This window comes from Mustela lutreola, chromosome 3 (genome assembly GCF_030435805.1).
Source record: "Mustela lutreola isolate mMusLut2 chromosome 3, mMusLut2.pri, whole genome shotgun sequence".
NCBI lineage: Eukaryota > Metazoa > Chordata > Mammalia > Carnivora > Mustelidae > Mustela > Mustela lutreola.
In genome coordinates, this window is record NC_081292.1 from 168,706,493 (window position 1) to 168,726,266 (window position 19,774).

At 47.4% G+C, this 19,774-nt stretch overlaps 1 protein-coding gene across 7 annotated transcripts in view; it reads right to left on the minus strand.

The window, feature by feature from the left end:
- The window catches only part of AGAP1 (ArfGAP with GTPase domain, ankyrin repeat and PH domain 1), a 505,804-nt gene that overhangs the window by 144,661 nt on the left and 341,369 nt on the right, over positions 1–19,774 (minus strand). For 5 of the 7 annotated variants that reach the window (XM_059167640.1, XM_059167641.1, XM_059167637.1 and 2 more), the window contains exon 12: positions 5,740–5,898. The exons of the other annotated variants lie outside the window; for them this stretch is intronic. In XM_059167640.1, coding sequence (XP_059023623.1) covers positions 5,740–5,898 — 159 coding nt within the window. The remainder of the gene's footprint in view (positions 1–5,739; positions 5,899–19,774) is intronic. 7 annotated transcript variants of the gene reach the window in all.

Sequence of the window (19,774 nt, forward strand, 5' to 3'; positions counted from 1 at the left end):
ATGAACATTAGATGTCAAGCTCTGGACACAGAGAGGCCGCTGACTACAAAGGCAGTTCCCACCTTAACCTTCTCCTTTCCTCCCTGGCAAAAACCCTCCTACAAATGAAGCCTCATGGTCGGAGTGGCTGTGTCACACTACCACCACCTGCTGGCAACACGCCAAAATTGTCAGCATACTATCCAGGGAGAGGAAAAAAGTGCTCAGACTGTAAACATCCCGGCACCCAGTCCCAGCACCCTCTCTGACCATCCCTGGACCGGCCCTGGACCAGCCCCCTGGGAAGGGAAAGACAGAGGGAAGTGTGGGGCACACAACCAGCGGGACTGAAACTTGTGTGTCTAGCCTCTATCATTAAAATAGCCACAGAAAAAAACCAGTTCAAACTATTTAAAGGTTTAAAAAGCTTAAAGGCTTCAGATTCAGGATCAGTGGTCCAATAGCAGATTCTGGTAGATTCCAAAAGGAGGACGCAGGATTAAACTGTTGGAAGGAGATGCACAACCGCACATGCATACACACACGGACTTTCACGACGAAAGCTGAGCACGGTGTGTGCACAAGGACAAGGCTGTCTGCTGGCTGGGTGTAGAGGCAGGCCAGCCTCTAGGGTCGAAGAGAAATGCTTTAGAATCACTGAAAGCAATGCAGTATTCACAGTAATGGCCAGCCAGGGCAGCAAAGATGAACTGTTGGAATGGAGCAATCGGGGTGGGGGGGGATGGGGTAGAGCCAGCAGAACCACCTGACAGCCGAGGGTGGGGGGCAGGGCTGTCGTGGCGACACCAACAGTTGAGGCCCAAAGCTGGCACTGGTGGGAGACACGGTGGCAGGCCTGCCTGGCCTGAACACACTCAGACACACACGTGGGGGGTCCACTGGCATAGGTGTGATGCATCTCAAAATGCATTTAGCCTCAGAGCAAGATATGACAAGAAAGTGTGTACAAACGACCCCCTGGTGTCCCCTGCTACACCCTCAGTAATGCAAACTCTAGGATAAGGCTTCTAGAGAAAACGACCTATAAAGAAAAAGATTAATAAAAAAAAAAAAATCACAGGCTCCCGATAAGACTCACGAAAACTCTCAGCCAATAGTTGTTGCAGAGATAATTGTCCTGAATCTATCAATAAAGCTAAGCTGCCCCTTCATTGACTGCAAACAACAATTTCTTTCACCCAGGATTATAAGTTGGTGTTCACAGGCTCACTGCTGCCATTACGGTGATAAACAGTTTAAACCACAACAGGGTCTGACATGTAGATCAATTCTGGGTCCATAAAGAATCTACACAAGAGGTTGCAGGACAGGAATTTACAGCCACCAGTTTTTATTCCCTCTTGCTGCAAAAATTACTTCTGTCAAACACTTAGGAGAGTGAGGAAAAATGTAAAAAAATTAATTTTTCATGTACTACGGGAACAGCCTCTTCCAATGCTGAAGCTGAAGATGAATATGTTTCTGCATTTAAAAAATTATGCCGAGCAGCATGTGGCGCTTCGCCTAAGAGGGACCCAATCCTCCGTGCTGCTCGAGAGCCAGCAGACAGCAATTTGAAACCCCGAACTGAGCTGTCTGGATTTCCTCTAAGGGCAGATGCGGGTCTCATGTTAGCAACGCCAAATTATATTAGACATTTAATTTTAAACCTCAGGTACTTAATGTAAAACCTTACAACAGTAATAGTCATAAAGCAGTGGGGCATTCCATTTCACAGAATGGATTCTTCTTCTCCTCCCCCCTTAATTTAACCAGAACCTCCTGTTTGGTAGTTTTGCACACTACAAAGTAATCTATCTAATTAGGAGTTGCTCACAGCTGCTTAAAAGAGAGAAACCCCTCAGGGTACCTGTGCATAGAGAGGGGTTGCCTTTCAAAAGTTCTCCGGAGCCAAAGTCTTAATTTAGTTGTGGATGAGGGGGCAGAGAAAAATTGAGTCCTGATGTTGTTATTATTACATTTTATAATAAAGTGTATGACAATGGGAAGGCAAATTCACCAATTCAGGGGCATTTGGATTCAAAAGCAGCTTAGCTTTCCCTGTCCCTGCTGCTAGCGCTGTGTAAGCTTTTATGATTCTGACATCCAAACCAGATACCTGGGCCAGGCAGGGGGGAATAAAATGATTAAAAAAAAAGAGAGTGGGATTTGTATCAACTGTAACTTGAAAAGAAAAAAGTATGACAGAAAGCTATTAATTATATTTGTTTCTTTGGTGATTATTTTCCAACACGGCAGGGAATGTTGATGCCCAAGTTGAAGTCTGGAAATCCATTCAATAAACATGTTTCCTTGGAAGTCGCCTGTCAGACCTGATGCCCTGATGTTCATTAAAAATTGCTCAGGGTCTGGGGACCTGATGGATCACGGAAGGCAGGGATGGTGCTAAGCAGCAAGAAGCCAGGATGTTACTCTCACCGCAGGTGGGTACAGGGCTTCTTAATGCCCAGGTGGACCAGAGTACCCAGGGATCCCAGGAACATGAGGCTGCCACTGGGCGGGTCTTGGCGGAGCCATCCAGGCTCTGACTCTCAAACTCCCAGGCACTGCCTGATCCCAGAGCCATGGTTCTCAAACGTCAGCATGCGACACGGTTCCATGGAGGGTTTGTTAACACACAGGTTGCTGGGGCCCAGCCCTGAGCCTCGGAGTCAGTGGGTCTGGGAAGAGACTAGGAATGTGCACCTGTAACCAATTTCCAGGGGCGGTGACTGCTACTGTTTGTCTGGGAAGCACATCTCAAAAAGCACCGACGTGTTCTCAGGTTTGCATCCCGGCCCCTCTCAGAGGGTGAATTTGGACAAGCAATATGGTCCCACATCTCCCTACCCACCAAGTAGAGCTAACATCATTGTCTACTCCCTGAAGATCAAATGAGATCAGCCACATGAAGACCTCCATAAATATCATCTCTCATTATTATTACCACTGTTGTTTCCCTTTTCAACTATATGTTGGTTGTGACATGCCATCAACCCTCAGAAAATAGAAGAAGCAGGAAGGATCGAGGAAAACTGCAAGAATCCTCCTTCTGTGCAGTGCTCTGCTGCCTTTCCAGATCTCTGCTATATAAGTGATGCCAGCTCTAAGCCTTAAAATTAAGATGCTAATTAATGTTGCCATTCTGACCTCTTCTTGTCCAGTCTGCACCCATCTCCCCTTGCACGCTCCCAACAGCCCCTTCATGTCACGTCCACTCCCTGGTGGTTGCATTTCCCTTTTTCCTTCTCCCTGAGCCCTTGTCCAAACTGCCTCAATGCTTATAATAACTTCCTCTTGTGGTTTGGCACCAAAAAACCCCCCATCTGGGTCTGTAAGCATTGTTCAAGTTGGATTCTCTTTCAGTTTTCCTTGATGGACTGTCCATCCCTCAACTACCTGCACAATCTCAGCCCAGGCTTTCCTACAGGTTCTCTGTGTCCCATGGCACAGGGCTCACAAAGGGCGGGACTGGAGCTCCTTCTGTGTCATGTTTGGGGCTCAGGCCCTGTGGCGTCAGGGAGTCTAAAGAGTTTTACCAAGCGTGTTACATGAAGAATGGACACTCGAGGGTGTCAACAGATGAGAAATCACTTTGTAAATATAAAAACACCATTTGTATGTAGGCAAGCACCGTCTCTTACATGAACTTTATAAATGTGTGTGTAGAGACCAATGCCATCTCTTTCCGTGCAATGCCACTTCCAACCAAACTGATGGTCTGGAAATAACAGAGTCCCAAGCTTTGGTGCTGGGGAGTGCCTGTGGCACACACGCCTAGCTGGGCGCAAAGAGCTATGATGTGGGGTGGGGGCACAGTGACCTAGTGAGTCTTTATCAAAGACCTAAGTGTGCAGCAGGAAGGCTTACACAGAACAGATTTAGACAATATGCCACTTTCCATGCCTTTTCTAGAAAACATTTTTTTTTTTTAAAGTAGGCTCCACCCCCAGCATGGAGCCCAATGCAGGGCTGGCACTCATGAGCCTGAGATCAAGACCTAAGATGAGATCAAAAGTCAGACGCTTAACCCACTGAGCCAGCCAGGCGCCCCTATAAAACATTCTGAGTAGAGGGGAGGCAAAGACTGGGGGTGAGGTCTTTCTTAAGAACCTGCTCTTTTGTCCCCCCCTCTTCCCAAATATAACTCCCATAGAACATAAGGAGAACTCCAATGCTGTTGCCCTCCTCAGGCCCTGGTAGTGGATCCATAGTGAACTGGGAGGAGGAAAGTTCTAAGAGGTCCCCATTTGACCAGGAGGAACCAAGGCAGTGTGCACAGCAGGCTCCGGAAACATCTGTGCAGAAAGGCGGCCACAGGCCAACCGTGGCTGGCCAGCGATACTGAAAGAGCACCTTGATGATGCAGTAATTATGTGAACTGCTTGCTCACTGTAATGACAGCAGCAGACACTCGGCGACAGAAGCCACCCCGGACCAGGTGCTGTGTTCACACCCAAACCACACAAGGAGGGAAGCACACCCATGCTTCGGACCAGACAGGCTTGTGGCCACCATGTGGGTGGTTCAGGTGCTGACCCAGCACAGGCCCTTCCAAAGGCAGGCAACAGAGGTGAACACTCAAATGTCACTTTCCAAGGGACCAAACTCCAGGTGCTTTGTCTCAGTGAGTCAGAACCCGCTTTCCTGGGGTCCTTGGGCATCGCAGGACCTGAGACAATGGGCGTAAAGCCCTAAAGAGGCAGAAGGGGACACCGATTGCCAAAGCATCCTCCTCTGGGTGGGGAAGGGGGCCCAGAGGCAGGTGTGTGCTGGGCACAGGGGCCATGCTCTGTTCACACATGCCATGCCACCCACCCTTCCAGACCCACACTGTCATGGCACCCCTGGGTGTGGCCTTGATGGACTCCACTTCTCCTCAGCAACCAGTCTGGAGCTGTCCTTACTGCAAACCCTCACTTGGCAGGGTTGGCCACAGAGATGGAAGCAACTAGAAATAACGACGATGTTTACCCACAGCAAACGTCCTGCTACAGCAGCTGGTGGGTCTACAGGGAAGACCTGATGCTGAATCTTTTAATTAGAACAAATTATGCTAAAATTACTTTAAACCCCTGTCTGATAGACGACATACAACAGTGGGAATTCCGTTAAATACCGGTGAGCGGGCCGTAGATAGAACGCCACAGGCAAAGTGCGCTGCTGTAAAGCCAGGCGGCCTCGATAGCACATCAGTTACGATTCCGCCCAGACATCAGGGCAGCTTCTGACGTCCACACCCGTCTCCCAAAAGGCTGCCCACACTCATCAAAAAAAAAGGTGACAGGGAACTCTCCAAATTTAGAAGGTGCATCAGGAATTTTGGAAAACTAATAGGGAGAACGAATTCTGTGTTTTCCTTTGATGAAAAAAGCAAACACACCCCACATCCGACAATGGAACATCAGCAGTGCTACTTGAAGTATGGGTGTGGGGTCTCAGGGAAAGTGTGACTGGGATACTGGCTATAATTATTTCTCGCCTCCTTGTCATGGGACCGTGTGTGTGCAGCCTTGCTTTCCAAACCTGGCAGGCAATCTGCTCCTCCCTGATAGGACCACATGGGAGGATGTGAGTGAAACCTTTGTCAAGGACCAAATGCTCTGCAGATGAAAGGTGACACACACCCAGCTCATGAAGCTGCCCCATAGGGCCTGCACACAGAGTGAGCACGGATGACCAGGGAGCCACATCCGGCCCCTGGCTCACACCGAGGACCGTGAGGGGGGCACGGGTCCGGGGGCCTGCGCCCTCTCTTACCACTGCTGATGGCTGAGTTTGCAATGACCGTAGCCTCACTCCACTGGTCGGCACTGGAGACAGAGTAGGAGCGCTGCTGCATACCGTCCGGCCGGCTGCCGAAGGAGCCCAGGCTGATGCCGCTGGCCATCTGAGACCCAGATGCACTAGTGACATTCCCTAGGAATAAACAAGTCAGGTGAACACCACCTCGGACTGCAGACCCCAGAAGCCAGCACGAGTCAGTAGAGACGCCCACGTGGTTGCGCATGGTGGACCTCGGTACCGAGAGCAGCTGGCATCCTGCCTACGTGAAAGATGGATGCATCCTACAGAACAATATTCAAGAGGAAAGCAAGGGTGGAACAGATCCTAGGGAGCCTGCTGGCACACTGCCAAGGAACCTAACCACGCAACACAATCCTAAACAAAAAGACGCCGACGCGACACCATCTCTAGGTGGGGGCAGAGGTGAAGATGGAAAACCCACTTTTGGGCAAAGCCTCAGTCCCAGCAAGACGAACCCTACAGGAGCCCCCACTGTGTCCACGTATTGATGGAAGGGAAAATGATCACAAATGGCAGCCAACTTTTACAGTGAAGCTCTACTTTATGGTCAACACGAATCGAAGCTCCTAGACAAGACATTGGAGGACATGCACACTTAACCCAGGTTAGCTCACTCTTACCCCGAAGAGGCCCAGTAGAGGAAAGACAGCCTTCGCCACTGCTCAGCACATGGGGCGGTTATGGAACAGTCCCAATGTGTGTGGAATGACAGCGATCAGGAGCCCAACATCAGAACGAGTGATCTCCTGGTCATATCAACTATAAACTCAAAATCATGACTCAGAGCCTTTCTCTAAAGTGCGGCCATCCTACTGTCTGTGAGTAAATTCATGTATTCGATGCAGATCTTCAGAGAGATCAGGTTTGTTTTGTTTTAGACTTTCCTGCTTATGTTAGTTTAGATCCAATCAAGTTCAAATTGTTTTAATAGAAGGCTCTCATAGCACAAGATTTTAAGTGCATAGATTGGGTTCGTAGTTCCCAAATATGGCCAATTACCAGAACTGCCCATGGAACTTTTAAAAAACAAAGGCTTCAGAATATTTGTATTTTGATTCCGAAGGCCTGGGGCTGGGGCTGGGGCTGGAGAGAATGCACATTTCCCACAGAACTCTGGTGGTCCCGGTGAGCCATCAAGATGTGGGAACTGGGGCTCTGCTACCAACAACCAACTGGACTGCGATCCCAAGATCATCTACTGAAACGCCTACGTGAGCCATGCAACAAACAAGTGGTCCACAGAGATGAGATGCTTCAAAAAGTATATTTCTACTTTAAAAGGGGATACCGATTTTATGCTGTTATCTGAACCGGGAATACTTTGAATGTCACAGAGGAAAACTATTCCCAGGCAGCTCTACCCACTTCCAGAAAAAAGCTGAAAGCAACACCTCAGGACCTGGAGCATGGGCGGACCCAGACCCTCCTGAGTGCGGTTCTCAGACCAGTGCTCGGCCAGGAGCTCGTTAGGAACGCAGACCCCCAGGCCCTGCCCTAGCTCCTGCTGTTTCAGACCCTCCTTCGGAAACGCGGGCACACATGACATCCTGGGGGCACCTGCTGAAGCTCGGATACCCAGAAATCACTACGAACACGATACCGACAACTGGAGCTCTTTGCCACCTCAGACGCCTGCTGTCAAAGGTGTCCTCAGGCAGCATGCAGGACTGCAGGTCAGGAGCCCGCTCCTGGTTCTGTCTGGCTGCAGGGTCTGAGCCAGTTTAGCTATTTCCCTCCTACCACGGAGGTGCTGATTTTTGGGCCCACTCAGGCCCTCCAATCCTGTAAGCACACACTGTGACTGATGCTGCTGGCTAGGATTCCTGCACCCACTTGGGGGCTGATCCCCATGGCAGACTGGGGAGAAAGGCCGGGCATCTGGCAGCTCAGACACAGAGGAGCAGCTCATGCTCAGTGGGGGTGGCAATCAGGGACAGACCACATGCTCCTTCGGGGCTCAGACCCACAGCAGGGCACCATCTGGGGGTGCGGACGAGGTACTCCCATTGGGCAGTGCAGTGTGGTTCTCCCCCTGCAGCCTATGTCCATATAGGTGTCTGCTGGCCACCTTCCCACCATCCCTTTCCCCTGCCCTGCTCTCCTAGGAGGGCACCCATTTAGGCTACAACCACTGGCTTCCTGTTAGGCTCAACCAGTGGGGAGAGGGATGAGATGGGCGGTCACCTGGGGCTGGCTGTCCCTGAGACTTTCTGGGGCACCCCTCCCCTTGCCCCAGTGATGTCTGTGGCACTTCCACCGGCCCCGGTGCCCACACCTTCAGACCCTGGGCCTGCTCTTCCCTGGGAGGATCCTCATCTCACACACCTACACTCAGAGCCACATTCAAGACAAACCCCACCTACCCTAAGACCTCAAAACCATTTCTACTTTCATCACATGAATTCTCGGCAGATAGGGGCCCGAGGACACTGCTAATACTTTTATGGCAGGGCAAAGAAAAAAGCTGGAAAGAGGACAGAGAGGACCACGAGAAGATCCACACAAGCTGTGACCTCACCGCTGAACCAGCAACCCCCAGCCCCAAAGCCTAACTGCCTGTGGGCACACCTGCCGTTTGGCAAAAACGCTGAGGAGATGATTCTTTCCTCTCTGTGAGGGCCAATCACACCGGTGACAAGTCATGATCAAGCGTGCACTCTGTCCACAAAACCTCTTCTTACACCAGCCTGAGGCACACAAGGGCAAGGCTCACAAGTACCCAAACACCTTCACTGTCTGTCTTCGAGCCAATGATGCCAGGACGACACTTAAGCCCACAGTGTGGCTTCCCTTCCGGGGAGTGGCTCCCAGACGACAACCAGCCTAAAAACCTCCTGACACACTTCCCTTGAAAGGCAGAGTTTCCCAAGTGTACCTGTCCCTGACTACACATAGCAGAAGCCCTAGGATATCCACTTGCACACAGTGCAGCCTGCTCAGTCTGAACTTGGGACAGGAACACGTGCAGTGTCCTAATGGGGGTATCCGACAAAGAGCTCGTCTTAGGTCAACAAACTCTTCATGTCCAGGCCAAATAGCCACTGTGGAAGGAGAGGAGTAGGTTTCTTGAAATGAACACACTGTAGGAAACCCATGTGACAGAGTTGGCCATGTGTCTGCAGCGGGTCCCCTAGTCCTCAAGCTTCCAGCTGTTTGTCAAGTGAACTTTCAAGCATAGCACGTTCAATGTATAAAGCTGCTGGGGAGCATCTCTGGGGTTTGGCTCCTGAGGGGATCCTCAAGGAACCCCACTGGGGCCTGTGAAGAAACTTCTGGCAAGACTGTGTGCTCCTGGTGTGTGACTGCCGACTCAGCGCAAGACCCAAAGCAGGTGGGCAGAGCTCTTCAGGAAGCCCAACCTCAGGGCCCTGCAGTGCGTGAGGCTCTCCTTCTTGCAATCAAACCAAACCCCCCACTGTGGACTCAAGATACACTACATGACCGAGTTCTGGCCACATGAATATGGGTAAGACTTGTGGCCTAGAGTCTGGGTTGAGCTCATAGATGATTTTTCCTGAGTACATAATGATTTCTTTTTAAAGGCAGAATCTGGGAGATCTTTTAAAAATCTGTGGTTTCTGGCATTATTTGAAAAAATGAAGAGCATCTGGCAGCAGCGGGCTTGTGCCTGTGCTCTCCAAATGGCCAGTGCAGCAGCCAGAGAACACACCTGCCTGCCCAGTCCTCATCTTTGCTAACCGCAAGTCACAAAATCTTTCAAAAATTGGCTGAAGAACAATCTTGTTTCAGAAGTAAAACGTTTCTGATTTTCTCCCAAGAGAGCGAATCTCTCGTATATACTCAATTTTAAATGTCAGTTAAAATTTTTCTAAACACCAAACAATAAAAGATCAACTAACTAGTATGTAAGAAAAAAATTATGAAGGGCTAAAAATCCCGTTTTTGCCATAAATATATAGCTTGGGGATCAACACAGACATGCCCTCGCCTTTAAAGGTAAACACATGAAGACACAGGTTTTAACTTTGACGCAAACCAGTGCTCCATGGCCCCATGGAAGTAGTCTCAGTGGCTCACTGTGGCCTGTGGAGCATCTCACTCCCCGCGGGAGCAGTCCTGGGCCAGTGGTTACCCTCTGAGGCATTTCGACTTGCTCTGAGTGAAACCATAAGTCAAAGAAACCAGCTACCCCCAAATGTTTCATGAATTATCTTAAATAACTCTACAGATCTAATTATGGTATTTTATGTCAATTTCTGATGCTTATTTTTACACACACACACACACACACACACACATATACACCCCTCATCCAAAAAAGGCTAATGCATAATTTCATTTGTATTTCTGAAAAAATGTCACGAATTGGCACCAGTCAAGCAACACCAGCCTCTGCTTCTAGACTGTACACATGCACACCCAGCAGAGTCTGCCCTACGTGTGACCACACTGCGATCTTCTCACCACTTCTGAAAATGCTTCTAAAGCAAGTAAGAGAGGTGCTAAGCTTAAACTCACTTTATTTCCTAAGTTCTCTAGGCCTACATCTTCAAGTGAATGGTAATTCATTTCACATTAACATATTATTAATTAAGGCTGAGGATCTGGGGTTCTCATCTGTGAAAGAAGCCCACAGCTGATCTATTCCTGGCAGTCAAGCATGGAAGACCAAGACCATAGAGATACACGGGAGGACCTGGACACTATTCTCAACGTAGTCGGGGTCAGCCTCAAATGCGGAGCAGCTCTGAGCGGCTGTGCCTAGGCCGAGGGGCCTCTCTGGGCCGTCAGACTGAATGGCTCCAGCAGGTCCTCATCCGAACACACATCCATCTTGCTACAGAATTTCACTCGTGTGGCTGAGAACCAAGATATGACACTCAAGTCTATCTGACTGGACAAGCCCGTGTGTGCCCAAAACACAAGGCCGAGGAATATAGGAGCCATAGGAAGGTCTGAGGGGCAGGAAGAACAGCCCCTGGAAGGGTGTGGGAGAGACTTTATGAAACGTTGCAGATTTATTTTAGATTTTGGAAATGGAGACCACCCCCCTCCAGAAAAGTGTGGAAAGAGGGATCTCACGCAATCCTGGGACTACCCAAACGCTCTTCTGACTCACCTGATGTCCAATAAGAGCCTCTCTCCCCAGATTCCTGTTTCCCTTTTCACCTCAGTCTGATGGAAGTCACACACTCAGTCCAATGTTAGTCCCACAAGTGCCTAACACTTGTGCCAGAAATCCTGTACAAGAATATTCGCAGTGGTGTTCCTCGGAACAGCCCCGAACCAGCAAAGGAGGACATCTCCCCACCACAGGCACCCCGTGGTATGCCCATATGGTGGAACACCACAAGCAGGAAGGACGGATGCTGACATGGCCACGACAGGACGAACTTCACAGACAGGATGTGTGGAGAAGACCAACTCGAGCACCAATGGCTGTGACCCCACCCAACAGTTCACCATCCACAAGCAACCAGTCCTAGGAGAGAGCAATGGGATAGCAACCACCCTCAGACGCGTGTGTATAGGCACGGGCTGGCGGCCACCTGCTGCTTCCCAACCTGAGGACGGGCCACCTACACACTTAGCTACCAGGATTTTGCACTTTCTCTGTGTGTGTTCTATTGATATAATGTATCTCACCCTCCCAAAAAAGCTAAAAATGGGTCATCTGAAGAGTTTGTGGAAACAGAGGTCAGGTCAGCAAGTGTGAGAGACAGAGTTGGGGTGGGGGAGAGGAGACAGGGGCACCAATATGAAGTCTCAAAGAGGAGCCCAGCCCTTCACAGTAGGAGCTGTTGCTTCCACAGCAAGGGAGTCATGAAAAGACCTATTTGTTGTTTGTCTCAGTATCTTTTCCCCAAATATCGGGATATACACAGTCGACTACCTGGCCCATTCTGAACTCAGACAGAGTGCTTCCTCCAACACCCTATCTCCGGATCAGCTGGCTGCTGGCCTTGATTAGCAGGGGGCGGCTACATTACCATGCTAATCCATGGAGTCTCAGCGCCATCTCCTTGATATGGATATGTGTGTGCTTATGGGCCGCCCTGATTAGCCCAGCTTCCATGTGTCAAAAGCGCCAGATTCTTCCCAAAGAATAATTTTAGCTTTACTTCTATCCCTAAAGTGTAAGAGTTGATTTGAAAAGGTACTTACCTCCACCATATGCTATTTTTCTTAAAACAATTTGCATTTCAAAGTGACTATGGCATTTATATCTGAATGAATATCAGTATGTTGCCTGAACTGATCTCAAACGAGCATGAAAAAGATGCTGGTTTTCTATTGAACACGACTGTTTTCATCCACCAAATGCCATCAAAGACAGAATGCCTCTTTTAAGCTATAGGCTTATTACATAAAAAATAGCTTGCTCTGATTTTTAAAAATATACTCTGAAATAAGGCTTTTCATAGCATTCAAATAAAGGTTCATCAACAATTATGTCTTGTAAAATACAAAATTTTGCTCACTGCACTTTCCGTTTTAGTTCATTTTCACAAACACAGCTTGGCCTTCTCAAAAGCTTAAAGTGGAAAAGGAATATTTGGCATTTGAATTACTGGTAAAGTAGCTTGTAGAAGAGCAGCAGTGCTTGCCAGTAGGTTAGAGACCTGTGCCTTGCATGAGGGGAGCACGACGCAGAGAGGGGTATACAAAGGCCCCAGTACAATGCAGACATTGGTATCTACTGTGGGATTTTATACCTTTTTAAAAACAAATCGTAATTACAGCATAGTATTGATAGGAGCTTTCCCTGATCCTCGGAGGCCTCACACTGAGAAACAGATCGGTTTTGGGGGTGGATTCTCATTCCTACCTGGCCTCCAATGTGAGAGGAGTCTGGGGTATGAGGCCGCCTTGCAAACCTCCGAAGCACAGCCCCCACTGAGCACGAGCAAGTCGGCCAGTTTGCTGGAATTGGAGCAGGGCGACTGAGGCTACTATAATGGCCACACCACTTCAAAATAGGCCTTTGCCATCTGTTCGTCCTCCAATTATAAACCCAAAAAGAAATATAATTCACAACACTACCATAAAAAGTGAGATACGGATGATTTAAGTGCCTATGAGCAGGGCCGTTCGCTGCACTATTTGCATTGGAAATCTGCCCTCCTTTTTGGCATCCAGGACTTGAGGCTAAGAGGATTTTTTCCAAGGACACATTCAGTATCTTAAAGACATAGGCGTCCGGGATTCTGCATTGTTATAAACTGACACTTGTTTTGTTAGAGTGCGTTCAACACGTCCACTACTGAGATGGGAATCGCGGTGCACCTCTTCACTGGGATATAAGCCCATATGTGCTGACCAGAGAGGAGAGAATGTATGGAGCCCAGACCCGGTGGTCACAGTGGATGTATTTGCTACTACCTACAACAGTGTGGCCACACTCAGGACTACAGTCCTGGGACCAGTTCCCACCTATTTCCTAAAAAGCAGAAATAGTTCATTTTGCTTGGATTTCTCCTTGTTCTGATTATGATGTCCAAGGAAAAAAAACACCGAATCATTCTTGTTGTATCAATGTCTTTAAAACTTACCTTGCACGAATGCTGTCAATTAGAAGACTTCCAGAATCTCATGTAACAGATCAACTCATTATTGAACATGAGCATCGATTCTTCTTTGTAATGGCCATAGGAATGATGTAATTTTATATTACACTTCTTTCTTATGGCTTCTAATCCTTTTCATGTGTTCCATTATTTTCATCATAATTTTAGATATATGACATCTTGCTGATTTAAGGCAGACAATTCATACTGCTATTTTCTTACTTCTGGATAGCTTCATTTCCAATTTCTCATTGGAGTAAACAAAACTGCAAAGGACATCTTCTATTAAGACTCTTCCTTAGGATAAAATCTTGGAAGAATCATTACTCAGTCCAATAGCATTAATGTCTTTTTGACTTGTGGCATATATTGCTGATTTGCTGAGGCCACTGGCCAAAAGATGATGGAACCTGGACATCTTGAAAACAATTCAGTTCATGATTTGTAAAATGGATATAACGTTAATGATGATGACAATAATATGCCCCATGTGGCTGATTTATATAAACATCAAATTGTATAAAGCACTTTGTAAACCACAAAGCCTCTGTGGATATAAGCTGTTATTAATTTCACCAATGGTGAGTTTTCCTTTTCTCTCTAGTTTATTTTTTACTAAAAGCTTAAAATGCCAATAATGCTAATTTTGTTTGCCTTTAAAATCTAAAAAGGTATGAATGTCATCCTTACATCTTTCTTGTGCTGGGGTCTCCTCATGTGTCCCTTGCTCACACCTGCATTCGGCTATTACAGTCGTCCTCACAATGCATGAGCCAACATGCATGCTCTCAAAGGCATCCTGAGCATCTGCTGTATGGACCTGGGCAGTGCTTAGTGCTGGGACAGCGTGACAACACTCCTACCACTCCAGGTCTTCCAGAATTTCCAAAGGATTACAACCAGGTCCATCCAAGCCATCAGAGGCACAATTTATAAAGGGAAAGAAGAAATGAAACCATGGGCCTGGGACATGGTGCTAACAGTGGATGAATAGTACAACCAGATGTGCAGAAAGAAAGAGGAGCTGGAAAAGCCCTGGGCCTGCTCACGTGCCACAGCCGGGCCACCACTGCATCCTGGAGATGGATATAAATCTGGTGTTCGGGACAATTCAAGATGAAAATATTAAGCACATGAGAAGGGAGGCGCTCACTTTAAGGGATTATATCCAGAAATCAGTCCAAATATATTTACTCCAAAGACAAAGTCCATGTCTTCCCAGTTCTCCGGCGCCACACTCATCACTGTGAAAACAATGCCCGCGCTTTCTTGCCCACTTTTATCAGGGGCAGGAACACCTGTTACTACAGACTCTGAGGTGTTTACTCACATAGTACATACATCGGGCTTGCCTGCCTACTGCCCATTACTTGTATGGGCTACATGAATGAGTTTATAGCAATGCAGTGATAACAAAGTATAAGCAACATTGCACAAAAGGAAAATAAAACTAAGGATTTTCTTTTAAGGGATGCCTAGGGGGCTCAGTCGGTGAAGCATCTGCCTTCGGCTCAGGTCACGATCTCAAGGTGTTGGGATCGAGTCCTGTGTTGGGCTCCCTGCTCAGCAAGGAGTCTGCTTCTCCCTCTCCCTCTGCAGCTCCCCAGGCTTGCCCTCTCTCTCCTTCTCTGACACATAAATAAATAAAATCTAAGTAACAAAATATGATTACCATGTTCACATAGTCATGTTTTGTAACACATAAAGCCCAAGATGCCTGTGTCTTCTCCTCTATTTTTGTAATTTGGTACTATACTCCTAACAACTACATCCAACATTGAGTTTCTTCTTTTGCACTTGATGACAGTTCTGTCTTGAAAATGTTCTTTCTCCTTTATATGATATACACAATAGGTGTTTTACCCAAAATCCATTTTGAGAACAGGTTTCTCTGGCTGTCAGTACATTCATTATCCTCTTCAGGAAGGAGACTGTGGCAGTCATGTAGGCTTATGCTCAGAAGTGCTCACTTCTTTCCCTCTATTCCGGTCCTACGAGGTCAGCTCTTATAAAGAAATCATGGCTGTGGTGTGGAGGTGGGCCTTTTACCACTCCCCAGAATATTCCAGAAAGACAAATGTTCTCTTAATAAGCGGTAACTACCAAACACCAGGCCCACCTGGTTTGGATATGGTGAACGTCATGACTACTCTGAAAACACCCCTGCCTGAGTGGGAGCAGGCATGCAGCAAGGAAGCCAGTCATGGGCTTGGCTCGATCACAGAATGGCTCTTTCCCCGGGCCCCAGACAGCACTCAGCCACCCTCCTGAAGGACGAGGTCCTTCTCAGGGACCCTCTTTCCTCCAGCTCTTCCCATGCAGACCATTTGCTGGTGCTGAAAGCATCACGGGAACAGCCAAAACATTATTCTTCACCAAACGTGCACTTTTCTGAAAGGGGGAACAAAGTTTCTAAAGCAACTTTTATTTACTTACGGGAATATCTGTCCCCAGAGTGAAAGATAGCTCAGTATCCCGAGTATTTTAAATGGAAATCATCAAGATCAAGGTGCTTTTGTCATCTTCTCAGAAGAGACCACCCCACTTAGGGTTCAAATAATTGAAGGAGGTTTCCTTAAACTGGAAAGCATGCTTCTGATTTATCCCTGAATTCCTCCCCAACGGTTCTGCCCATGGAGTGCTGCATCGAAAGAAAGCAAACAGTGCTTAGCCTCAATGATCATCCCTTATAGTTCTCCTGGGCAGAGATGCTTAATGATAAAATAACTGTGAGGTCACGAAACTAGGAGAGGGTAACAAAGAAAAGGATGCAATGGTCTCCATCTCAAAGAGCTTACAGTTTCAGGATGGAAACAACAGAACAGAAATCTGCCTAAACCTCAGTGGTAGAAACATCTAAACACAGAAACAGCTAGCAATAAGAATGTGTTTCTCACAAAAGCTGAAGATGGTGCAACTCTTCTGAAGAGTAGTAACTTTAGTGTCTCTTTTAGTTACAGAGTTAGCACACTTCCTGATGTTTTGGGTCTGAAAGAAATGCCCCCAAATATTTCTTCCTTTCCCTAAAAATAATGAGTTATTAAAAAGCCATCAAATCTACTCCAAGTAAACCCTGGTTTGTGGAAGGAGATTATCATTATTATTTTTTTTTTTAGCAAAAAATCAATTTTTTGGCTAAAATTTATTTATTATTTTTTAGCAAAATAATTCTCAACCAGTAAGGCTTTTATTTGCAAGCGTTCTACCAAGTGGCTAGATGGGTGTTTAGGAAAAGGACCCGATTTATGAATCAGACTAACGTGGCAAACAAAGTCCAAAGTGTGCGACAGGAAGGGGTGACTGAGGCAGAAACACAGCGAAAAGCAGTCGGGATAGGGGGGTGGTCCCCTCCCTTGTGGGAGGCCCACGACCCAGAAGACACACATGAGCCATGCGGTTCCCTCTGTGCCCAGAGCAGACTCTGGAGTTATTAAAATGTTTTCTAGACCATTTGAAACTAAACAAAGAAAAACTTTGTTTCTAGGAGACAACGGATCTAATTCTGATGTTGCGTTATTTATTTATTTATTTTTTCATAGCTATTACGACTGTAACAGCAGCTTAGCGGCTCGGCGTCTGCAGTGTGAGCAGTTTTGATAAACAGCCTCTGCGGGCCACACAACGGGGATAATGTATCCTTAAGTACCGCCAATGAGCTGCCATTCTGCACAGCCAATTACTTCTGTGCGTCTGTCACTCAAAGGAAAAATGGCTGAGCCCATTAGATCAAACCTTTGTCACTGTTCCTAATGCACTCTTAGGCCTCATTAATCTCCGGGAGCAGCAACAGAGCCGCCGGTGTCTCATTGCCTCCCCCGAACAGGCCCACGTGAAGCCTCTCATCTCTCCCCCAAGTGCACCGCGTTAATCAAGCTCTCCTTATTACCCCAGTCCCTGTCACGGCGGAGAGCGCGCTCCCTCTTAAATGCTCTCATTATGACCCATCTTTAGAGCCGGCTAAGTGGAAAAAAAGAGAGAGGGAGAGAGGGAGAAAGAGGACGGGAGAGAAAGAGGAGAGGAAAAAGCAAGTCCGATCACATTAATATTCATGACAATAATTAGTATTCTAGGTCACTGAATATTCATGCTATTAGTTTGGTTTTTTATGGGTTTGCTGGATGTCCTGATTACTGAAGTGTGGAGGAAAACAGCATGGTTGAGACTTTAGATGTCAACGGCAGTTCAATACTCAAAACACATCGAGATCCCCGCCCCCAACCCCGAAAAATCAGCCTCAACCCTCCCGGAGGCTTTAATATTTTGAAACCGCTGGGGGCCTGAAGCGCAGGGAGGGAGGGAAGAGGAGGGGGCAAGGTTTCCTGCGACAAAGGCCTACACATTGCTCTGCTGAGGATAAAAACACAGTCACCATGCCAAATACCCAACAAAGACACGCTTTTGGGACAGGGAGGTATCTGGCATCTCGGACCAAAATGGGGCAGTGTGGGAATAAAGAGTCGGGGGGACATGGCCTAGGAGCCCGGTGCCCACGGAGATCCGGCTGGTCCTGCAGAGCTCCGCTCCCACCACAACAGAGGGAATGCTGTTGGGGGTCGGGCATGGGTTTAGTGTGTCTGACCCATGAGGGCTGCACACAGGTGACAGAAACAATAGTGCCCGGCATGGAAAAAATCCATGCAAAATTTCTGTCCTCTTGCTTCCTTTTCTTCACCAGTGACAAGTACAACAAATATGATGGATTCCTGATGGAATCTAGAGACTGGCCCTGGACTGCTGGACTTTGCAAAGGTGCACTCCCAAGAGCGAAGTAGGTACACTGCCCACGGCAGCAATGAAAAAACCGGTGTTCATCTGCATAAGGTCCTAAGATGGGGAAGGTGATATTCAATGTAGGGTTTCTGCCTCTCAAGGCCCTTTTGTGGACCATTACGTTTTCCTGTTGTTACTTCACTGTCAGAATAACATCCAGACCTGACACAACTCAGTATTCCACTGTAGGTGGATACGATTCTACAAAACCAGCCTGGCTGACAACTCCTGTCAGAAGATACTGTGGGACATCTGACTGTCTTCTCTGGAAGTATGCCTGAAATTACAGTTGGATGGATTCACTAAAATGTGGCTTCTGACTAGAATGGTGACGTGGGTTCCAAGCCAAAAAGCACCAGGAAAGGCAGATACTGTCATGGACATCCTGAGTGAGTGACCTTGGAAGAATGGGGAGATGTGATCAGGAAGGGGAAATTTAACCAGGCCTGAATAAATATCTCCTGGATTCTTCTTCTTCCTCCTCTTTCTTGCTGGAGTAGATGCTTAAGTAATTTTTCAAAAAGTAATTTGTTTCTGTATCCATGTATATCTAAAAAATTTTTTCTTCCTCCATACTTGATTGATAGTGGTTTGGCCCTTCATAGACTTCTAGGTTCAAAATGATTTGTCCTTAGAAAGGAATTCTTCCATTGTCTTTTAGCATATGGTGTTTGCTCCGAAGTTCCTAGGCCGGAATAGTTCCCTCTCAATAGGTAAGCATGCTCTCTTCCTGCCTGGGATGCTTTCTGGGAATCTGTGTTTGCAGAGTCTCCTCTCCCCTGAACTTGACACTCAGCTCTTCAGATGGAAGACACTAACATGTCCTTCATCACCTCTAGTGTGCTTTCTGCTATCACAGGTACAATCACCAACAGTATCCTTGGCCATGATCTTTACAGCACTGAACCTATCTACTGAATTTAAAATTAAAAAAAAAATTTTTTTTCTTTTTGTAATCAATTTTTCTTTAATTTTCAAGGACTCTTTATCCCCAGGTTTTTCATGTAAACTTTGTTTCATTTTACGAAGACAATAATAATTAGCCTCTTAAGTCTTCCTTCTTCCCCACCTCTCACTCTCTTATAGGATCAGTTGCAGTTTATCTTGGTTTCTCTCATTTTTAGTGTTGGTTTCCACAAATGTGTTGGTTTCCACAAATGCAACGTATTTGTGAACGTGTGCCCGCCAGTCCATCAGGTAGAGGCAGGGGCTGGCCCTGCAGCCTTTGGAAGGTGTGTGGCCCAAGCTGACTGGGAGGTTCATTTTAGATCAACTGCACAGGGCTCATGGGCAGGCTGGTGTGCATCAGTGACGTCCCTCACGGCAAGACTGCCTTTCCTTGTCATTTCTTTCTGTCTCTGTGTGTGGATGTCTGAGCTCCCTAAGCCACTCCCTTCTCTTTCAAGCATCAGTGTCCCCATCGGATTGGAGGTGGGGGACACCTATGGCAGGCTCCTCTGGAATGTGTCCCTCTACCCGCCATGCCTGCCCTCCGCAGCTGCCCCACGGAGTGTGGGGCCTCCCCACCTTCACTGCAGTTCTTCTGCTCTGCGTAACTTGTGGGCCCCAAAGGGAGACTCAGGCTCAGTTATCAGTACACAAGGCAGCTACTTGGATGTGTTTTTCCTCCCCTTCCCTAAGCCCTGGTCAAAATATGATATGAAGATCATCACAGTTCCAGCATTTTG